Raw genomic sequence first — 9,859 nt, 5'->3', positions numbered from 1 at the left:
TTGGGAACAACTCCGTGTGTTGGTGCAGGGAATCTATCGTCAAAAGAAAAAACGATAATAAATCACTGGGTAAAAAATAAAGCACGAACATATAAAACAAGGTGAAAGTGTCCGTTTGATTTAATTCATTTCTTGTTAATGTGCACTTTTTATATTAGTACGTAAATGTAACATATGAGTTATCCAACTGACAAACAATTGTGTATACCTCAGATACCTCAAATTGATATTATTCATTATCTTAAATGCCTCTGAAAAGTAATACAGCTGGTGACTTTATGAGCTACTCTACAGTTTTCTTTTGCCAAGTCGAATGTAAATATCTGTAGTGCGTTTTCTGCTGCATATCAAGCAATTACAATGGCAAAACTGGCTGCTTTCACACTATTTAATCACAAGAGTACTATACACCTTGACTCGCTGAGGATCTTAACAGACCAAAAACTGACAGAGAAATGTCCTTGGAGAGAGATGGGGTTGGAACAGTAACAGCATCTCAGCATCCATGAGTAAGTCGAAACAATTGTGGCTCCATTAACCAACTTGAGATCAGCAGAACCTTACCAGAAGCCAGCATCCACTAAAAGAGAAATAGCTACGCAGAAGTGCCAGTGGAAGCAAGTTGCAATTCCAGAAAAATATCACAGGAAGTAGCCCAGAGATCTTTCGAAAGTTTGGTGCTGTATGAAAGTGCAGAAGATCTGATGGTTCCACCATTGCCTCCAAAAAAGTAAACCCCTGTTATTTCCTGAAATAGATTTGCTAGTTAAGAAAACGTATAGAAATCTGTTATAGCTAACGAACTAACATCATGTTGAAGTCTCTAGTAAGCATTAGGGTTGAAAGACATGACAACAGAGTAACCCTGATGAAGGGCCAAGAAAACTAGTAGAGGAAGAACATACATTTAACATATACTTGTGTCCAAGTAAATATGAGTCAGTTCAACAGTAATAAGTATCTCTTTAACAAGCAAACATGGGCAAAGTGATTTTATTTCATAACACCAGATTAATCCAAATTGAAAAGAACAAGTGTTCACCTTGTTTCTGTATAGAATTGGAAGACATATTGTATTAGGCAAGTTAATAGCAGTATACATTATTGACGCTACTCTACCCACTGCAAAGAGCTACTTCTGCATAGGGCAGAAATCTGGCAGATAACATTATTAAATGTGATCTTTACGACTATAATATATTGACATGCGGTGTCTAAGAAACTATGAGCTGCATGACAATCAATTAACCAATGTAACCAATAAATGCATGAAGACCTATCAATGAACCAAACTACAAGGCATCATGTGATATTCAACTGTTGGTGGGCAAATTAAAAGGCAATGGCTCAAACATTGATCTACTCACAGGAGGAGCAAGTGCAGCATCAATAATAGAAGAGACTCCATTTTCTGGTGCCTGCAAAGCTCCTAAAAGTTTCAGTCCGAGAAAAGCCATCGAAGAAATGCAAGAAGGAATTTCACGCATGATACTGGTTTTGACTGCTCCAGGATCAACGGCACTATATCACCATGAGGACACAAGGAAGATTAGCTACAAGGAATTGCGATTACCGTGTTGTACAAAGAATAAAAGCTGAAATTGCAAAGCAAACTTAACATCACGAAAAACAGAAACAATCTTCTAGTGAAGCCAAGTAGGTTAGGTAGTAACTAGAAAAACCTAAACTGCATGGTCAATGACAGCATGTCCAGCTTACTTGTGGACTATCAGAGCGATCTGCAGACTATTGAAATTTACTTAAAAAGTATTGACCCCCTAAATCTAACAAGGAAATCTCTAGCTTTCCTGTTAGAAAACTGTTTTAGATAACATTCCTTCCAAACCATAAGAAGAATGTGGTTATGCACCAACACTCTCCATAAGCACCATTGAACATGGGTGTTTCTTTGTAAGATGGAAAAGCGAATAGCAGTCACTGACTAATTTTTCATGATTAGAAGATCAGTAAATAACTTCTCTGATTCCCAGGACAAAGATAAGTAGTTTCAACACATAATGCAACTTATGCTAATGAAACTGAAAGAGAGATGCATTTGGGAGTTTATTCACTATTCCATTTCTGAGGCATCAATTACATCATTCATTTATTATTAAAGTAGATAAACTATGTCAAAATAAAAACAACTTTTTGCTCTAATCTCATGACTTTAGAATTGTGACCATGCAAGATCTACCGTGTTAGAAGTGTCAGATCATAGAATATTCATGTCTTTTTGATGCCTGAAGTGTCGGCGATAATTTAAATGAGCACAAGGATTCATACCATCACCACTTATAACATTCTGCATCTTGCGGCTCTTATACATTAGCATGCATAGTTTTTTAATTAGACAATGACATCCGGATGACTGAAACATAGCCTCATTAAGTTTAATTTAATATACATATGTCATGGTGGCATTCAACTATGCTCATAGGTACAACTTTAAAACCATGGGAGGTATGCTTCTCTGTCTCCTTATCCACCTTGATTCACAATAATAAACTCATGGTGCGCCAAAGCACAAGCACTTATCCATATCCAGCTTCAGCTGTGTCATCTCATAAATCACACCTACTGTTCTGTCTAGGGGACTACCATGACACATACAAATTGCATTACACATTATGCTAGCTTCTTGATCATGCAAACCCTCTGAATACAAATCTGACCATGCCGCTAAATCTGGGTCTCGTGGACCCAAATTCAAAAGACATATCACCCTTAGTACCTTACCTTGGGGCCACTTTTTGAATTTATGAGATATTTGTCACTTCCCCCTGATCCATTTTATGTCCTTTGTCTTTTCCACCTTCCTCACCCAAAATACCATTTCCGAAAAAGCAACTTCCTTGATGACCAACACCACAGTTTCCTTACATAAACGAATGCTTCATTTTGAAAGTAAGATTCCATTCAATCATTTTTATTATCTTATTCTCATCTAAGATTCCATTCAATCATTCTTGTTATCTTATTCTCATCGTTTCCTCTCTCTCTCTCTCTCTCTCTCTCTCTCTCTCTCTGGCCCCTTCCCTCAAAAACAGTATTATTTAACATATACATATATACATATATATGTCACGGGTGGCATTCAACTATGCTCATAGGTACAAACTTGAAACCACAGTAAATGTGCTTCTCTGTCTCCTCATCCACCTTGACTGGCAATAGTAAAGCCATGGTGCACCAAAGCACAAGCACTTGTCTCTATCCAGCTTCAGCTGTGACATCTCATAAATCACACCTACTGGTCTGTCTAGGGGACTACCATGACTCGCACAGTCCGCATTACACATTATGCTAGCTTCTTGATTGTGAAAACCCTCTGCATATAGATCTGGCTTCCTGCCAGTTGGTATTGTGGACCCAATTCAAAAGAAGAGGCCACATCACCCTTTGTGCCTTACCTTGGGACCACTTCTTGAATTTAAGAGATATTTGTTACTACCCTCTGTTTTTTTTCCACCTTCCTCGCCCAAAATACCATATCCCCAATTAAGCAACTTTGCTTGATTTTTCCTTATAGAAGTAAGATTCCACTGATCATTCTTATTATGTTATTCTCATCTTTTCCACATTCTCTCCCTCTCTCTCTCTCTCTCTCTCTCTCTCTCTCTGTTGCCCTACCCCTTCCCCACCCCCCCACCCCAAAAAAAAAGCCCAAGTTGCTTTGTCCCTTTTCTCTCAGACACAACTTTGGTCACACTTAAGCTTATATATAATGTCTTCTACTGCTAACTAACAAGCAGGGATAACTCCTTAACAAATTAAGAAACTAACAAGCATCTTTCCTCAGTATGAGGCACATGCAAACACAGGAAAGCAATAAGGCACAGTTCAGAATTAATTCTTCAGAATTAATTCTTATGGCTGACCTCAAAAGGTTAAATTTCTTTTATACATTTCAAACATTATTTACTGGGGCAACTAACTCTCTAATTGACTAGTAAAAACAAGCAAAAAATCAATTTTAACATACATGACAGAGACCTGATGAGATTTCTCCATTATGCCAATCTGTCGCTGAAGCTCATATGAGAAGAGTAGCAAGCAAACTGCCAGAGAAAAGAGTCAATTCTTAGTTGCACCAAGATGCGGATAATGCTATCAGTTTAGGCACATCAACAATAACTTACATTTTGAGTACTCATAAATCTGAGCATAGGGGTAGCAATTTAATCTTGAAAAACACTTCCCAGTAACAGTGTCGTTGTCTACCGGCATGCCAGATACTGAGAAGGGAGGAGAGGAAAAAGTCTACAATAAATTCATTCATATGACAGTGACAGGAATTCAATAAGCATGTACAAAGTATAATACTATCATAACAATGGATACTGAAGATATTTGGATTTCACATTTGCTAAGGAAAACTAGCATCAATTGAATGTTAAGTGATAACCAGGTCAAATGAACTTCTTTTCGCACCCTCAGGGTAAGAATAACAGAAGTAATTTTAACTAGTAAAGTCATTACTTGCACATAGACTGCAACATTTACGCCCAACTTACCATTTCTATGAGTAAAGGATGTGACATTAATAACACGCGAAGGAACAGGGCTGTTTTCAAGGAGCGGCATTAAGACTTTGGTGAGGCAGAATGCCCCAATGTAATTAGTCGCCATCATCCTGGATAAGAAAGGACTTACAATGACCATGCTGTTTGTAGTCTCAATCTATAACATGTGCGGTGAATATAAACATGTTTCCATAGATGCCAATGAGCTCATCCAAAACAAGCTTAAGCTGCATCTCACAAAATGCTGGCATGGATATGACATATCACACAAACATTTTAGCAGGAAGACATCAACATGTTCTGGTATAGAAATGAAATAATTGTCAAAGTTGCTGAACTTGCATCTTGCCATTTGTAGAATACTCTAAAATAAAAACTCATCAGATTATTTTTGCATCATAGACCCCTACAATTTCAGATCATAATGTTATTTGCATGCTTAGGGCTGTTTGGGGTTGCGGTACTTTTAATGTGTTTGGTGAGCAATATTTCTTGAATTTAGGAGTAGAGCTTCTGGACATTAAAGCACTTTTAAAGCTCAAAATTGGTGCTCTTAGAGCAACTTTCGTGTTTCAAAAAAATAAAAAAATATATATTAAATTTAACAATTTTATTATAAGCTTTGAACTATATGAAGAGATAGATGTGTTTTAGAAATTCAAAATTGCATATTATCAAATAGAAGAAGTATTTATTCAAGCACGCACCCAAACATATGATTAAACACTTAATAAGTACATTGACTAAAAGCTTTACTAATTGAAGTGCTTTTTGATAAGCCATCGCAACCCCAAATGGAATCTCAGTCAACTTGGCAGCCAGATAAGATTAGCTTCTGTTTCCTTTATCTACTTATTTATTAAGTGTGCGCATAAAAGTTTGGGTCTACTATTATGTAGCACCAGCTTCCATGAGAACACAAGTAATGTAAAAGCTAATTACTCATCATAGTCTTCAGGAGTGAGTCTACATGATGTTGCTAAGATTCCAGCATTATTGATCAGGAGTTGAACAGAAGAGTGCAGGTTAGACTCCAACAACCACTGCTGAAGGGAATTTTTGAACTTAAGGACTGACTTGAAGGATGACATATCAACCTCAAAAGCTTTGACCAAAGCACCAATATGCTGTCTCTTGATATCGGATATAGCCTGCCACGATTAAAAGATGGAGAAATAGATGATAATATAGAAAATAGAAGGTAAGAAAATGACAATTTTTCAAAGTTAAGTTAGTGGAATGGTACTTTTGCCAATAAGTCGGATGATCTTCCTGCTGCAATTACAAACATAGTTTAGTTAGATACTGGTGATTCCCTACCAGGAGCAGAAGAGTTAAAAGAAGTGAGACAATTAACATGCTAGATGCAATATTGGTGAGGAGGAAGAAATTTTTACAGCAAAAGAAAATGGCAGTCTGGCTTATAAATGTAACCAACACTTAATCAATTTCAAACATCTGAAGCAAATATAAGCTGCTTCAAAATACTCATTTCAAGCAAAGTATCAGCGCAAATAATTTAATTTCAAACACAAAAATGATAATTTGAATACTTTCTCGTCCATGAAAAATTTTTAGATAGAACATAGTACTGTTAAATGCAGGAGACTAAGTAAGACCAAAACAAGTCATGACCAACATTAAGGAGAATATGTTAAGTTGGAAAGGTTCCTCAAGTTTGGGTTACACACACTTATTATTAGCTTATTCTCAAATAAAATCTCATAATAGAAATGTATCCAAAGGACATGCTCAGACAAGCCCTCTTGCAATGATATTAAAAGGATGTACAAAAATTTCGGAAAACTTTCAACAAAGATTTGTAAGAAAGTATAACATTTATGAGTCCTTGACTCCTTGGATTAACTTCATTTGGGAGTGAATGATTTGGGTAGAAAAGAAGGGAAAAGAAGAGAAAGGCTGATTTTCCTTTGTTTGATAGTTTTAAGTAGGAAAGAAAAGAAAGGAAATTGGAGGATGAATAGTGACAAAAATGTTTCCCCAAATTGGAAAGAAATGGAGAGAAAGTTTGGAGAAAGCTTGTTAATTTTTCTAAAATACCTATTTTGTCCTTAAAAATGTCTTGAACAAATATTTAATGACTTCCATATCCAAAATCATTCCATTAATTCTCAAAACTCCCAAACAACATAACAATCTCTTCTCTTCTCTTCTCTTCTCTCATAACTTAAGCTTTCCCTTCTTTTCTTTTCTATCCTAAACTCCCAAACTAAGCCTTAAAAGTTCAATCTTACCAAAGCAGAATCAACATAAAGAAATTCCTCGTGGATAACAGTAAAGCAAATAACTGAATTACCTAAAACAATGTAAAAGCCCTTCATTGACAGGGCATTGGCTGCTGCAGCACCTAAACCTGATGTTGCCTGAGATTTTCAACCAGAAAAAGAACAAATATCAGAACAAAAACAACTAGAAGAAAACAACTAGAAGGTCCATAGCATATTGATAAAGCTGAAAGGGGGGGGGGGTTGACTTATCGTTGTGACCTACAATAAATAAATTGAAAGTTGATAAATCATGAGGAAATTGATCTGACAGTAGGAAATTACAAGAAATTGCTGATTGATGGGACTTTGGGTAGAAATAATTTTGAACCAGGCACAGCTCATTCAACTCTGGTTAAACAAAAACCGTAGAAATTCCAAAAACCTTCCAACTTACAACACAAATTGATTCAAAAGTAGACAATTAAGACATTAAATTAGAAGCATATTCAAAAAAACTTGAAGAATATATGGCAAATAAATTTTAGATGTTCCATTTACCCCAGTAATGATGCAGATGGGTGTTCTCAAAGCATTTGAGGCAGAAGGAACTGATCTTGTTGCTTGTGGAAGTGACGGAGGAGAAGAATACACATAGCTTTTGGATTGGGCGGCAACAAATCTTTGGGCAAATGATTGCAAGTAGGAGATGATGAGAGAAAGAGTCCAAAATATTGCCATCCTCCAGAACTGTGAACTGCAAACGAACTGAAAAGCCTCCGTCACCGTCGATGCCATTTTCTTAGCAAATAGAATATGTTTCTCCTTACTTGAACGCTGGGAAGAGAAATAGAAGAGCCGATGAGTTTCAGCGTGATAAAAGAACGGGATAATATCAGAAACCTCCCTTGAGGTTTCTCCTAATATTACTTTGTGCCCCTAAAAGTTTGAAAATATCAGTTACCAAAATTTTGAAAAAGACGCAATATCAACCCTTGGTTGATACATATAATTCACGTAAGAAATAAATAGAGCTCAAAAATTTTTTTTAAAAAAAGATAGAAGTCATTTTTTTCTCTTTTCCCTTTTATAGCATTCTCTCTTACTTTTTTTTTTTTTTATGATTATGTGATTTTTTATTCGTAAATTATAGTAAATTGAATTTTATTTATTTTTTACTTTTTGTGATTGCGATTCAATGGGGTATGATTTCTTTGTTTAGTGATGTGGCTGTACTATTAAAGATTATTTTCTAGATGGATAGTGATTTTCTTGGAGAAAACAAAGTGGTTTAGCAAAAGGGGTTTTTAAAATTTTTGTTACACAAATAACAAAAGTAATAGAAGATAATAATTGTGAATGCATATATACACATAATAGATTGGATAGAATTTATATGTGTTAATGAGTGCCTATTGGACTCCCATTAGAAAAATTCTAAAATAAATAAAATAAGTCATGAATTTAATTTCTTCAAAAAATTAAAAAAAAAAAAAACCTACTACAAGTCAAATAATTTGTGCTGCCTGAAAAAGTTTATCAAAAAATAAGTTTATCAATTCATGTGACGCTCTTTTCTTCTTTTTCTTTTTTTTCAATTGCGATCTTGTACCGTTGGATTAAAGCAATCGTTTTTATTAACCCAATTGTAAAATAAGCACTAATCTTGCTAAGCTAAGGGATCTACGTCTCTGTGTTTTGTGGTTACTTAATTCTAGTTAGGTGATGAAAGAACAATTAGTAGCCCACAATGGAAACATATGGAACGTGGACGAGAAATTTATGCTACAATTTATGGACCATTTCTTGATTGTGGTGACTCATACACTGCTGAAAAAAATTTGCTCTTTCAGTCGCTGCATTGCCCTTTCATGCAACGACTGAAACGGTAAAAAAAAAAAAGGATTTTTTTGGTTAAAATATAAAATTTCATCTGACGCACATAAAAAAAAAAATTTAAGTGGAGAAACGCTCTCCAAATCACCCCATTTTTGTGACAATTTTTTTCTAGCATTATTTTTAGAAAATTTGCCCTAGAATCAAGGCCTTATAAAAAGGAAAATAGAGCTCCAAATGAAGGAAAAGAAAGAAAAAGAGAATATTATGTTTCTTTTTTTTTTTTTTTTTTGAAAAAAAGGAGCATTTCCATCTCTTATCCTTGGCCTTCAAAACCTAGACAAGATTATTGATAAAAGACGAAAAGCGGCAATTACGGTAGCCGCTCCATTTGCCTTGAAGAATAATAAACCGTATAAGGTGAAACTTGTATACGTGAAGATTATGCCCCCACAAAAAATACTTTATTAAGTGTAAATGTTATATAACAATACGCTGTGCCATTTTTTTCTTCAAAATTAGATGCTATTGTTACTCATATTTAGCATCAGATATTATTTTCTCAGTCAACAACCAGATATACATATTCTTCTAAGAATTTCAAAATTTCTTTCAACTATGAAGAATAATTATCAATTTACTCTTTATCACCTGATTTAACTACTTGTTCTTGGTATTGAGGGATATTATAGGAAGAAGACGAATGATGAATAGTTATCTAATTCAAGAGAAGCGAATGATAGCAATAGTCATAAAGGAATGATCATTCACCGTGTAATTTGCGATACTTTTGTCAATTGATCTAATTGTCTAGGACTACAAAAAGATTTGTTGATCATGATCCTAATATTTGTGATTAAATTCCAAGACACTAGTGACAAAATCAATTGTACCAATAGTGCAAGTATACTTTCTTAAAAAAAATGTTTAAAAAAGCTCTTGAGTTGATTAATCCAAAATTGATTAAATGTATATTTAAAGCACACTTTTCATTTCTCTTTTTTTTTTTTTTGTCGAAACGATAGGAGAATATCATTGCTGTAAATAAGATTTACAAGTGCGAGCAAAGGCTCAATAGAACTTTACAAAACAGTGTTCAACAACACTGAGGAAAGATCCTTTCCTCATCCACAATAATGCCTAAGGCATCTACACTTAATTTCCTATTAGCTGGCGTATTGCCTTCCTCACTCAAGCAAAAAGAGCACATATAAAACAGTCTCTGCAGGTGCGCAATATCCTCCAGTAGTGTTGCCATTCTGCTGTCCAATG

General features: G+C 35.0%; 1 protein-coding gene across 2 annotated transcripts; it reads right to left on the bottom strand.

Annotated features, from left to right (window-relative positions):
- Nucleotides 1-214: 214 nt before the first annotated feature.
- On the bottom strand, nt 215-7,612 carry LOC113708980 (uncharacterized). 2 transcript variants are annotated; one of them, XM_027231732.2, is made up of 9 exons: nt 7,313-7,612; nt 6,844-6,910; nt 5,773-5,801; nt 5,469-5,677; nt 4,518-4,636; nt 4,143-4,238; nt 3,986-4,061; nt 1,368-1,521; nt 215-748 (listed from the first exon to the last, which is right to left on the bottom strand). In XM_027231732.2, the coding sequence occupies exons 1-9, from the start codon at nt 7,547-7,549 to the stop codon at nt 596-598; spliced, it is 1,140 nt and encodes a 379-aa protein (XP_027087533.1). In that variant the 5' UTR covers nt 7,550-7,612; the 3' UTR covers nt 215-595. The 2 variants fall into 2 exon arrangements, with proteins under 2 accessions (XP_027087533.1, XP_027087534.1); XM_027231733.2 differs by having other exon boundaries at nt 5,773-5,798.
- Between the last annotated feature and the right edge of the window lie 2,247 nt (nt 7,613-9,859).

This window comes from Coffea arabica, chromosome 9c, assembly GCF_036785885.1.
Source record: "Coffea arabica cultivar ET-39 chromosome 9c, Coffea Arabica ET-39 HiFi, whole genome shotgun sequence".
Classification (NCBI taxonomy): Eukaryota; Viridiplantae; Streptophyta; class Magnoliopsida; order Gentianales; family Rubiaceae; genus Coffea; species Coffea arabica.
This window is presented reverse-complemented; position numbering and strand designations above follow the sequence as displayed.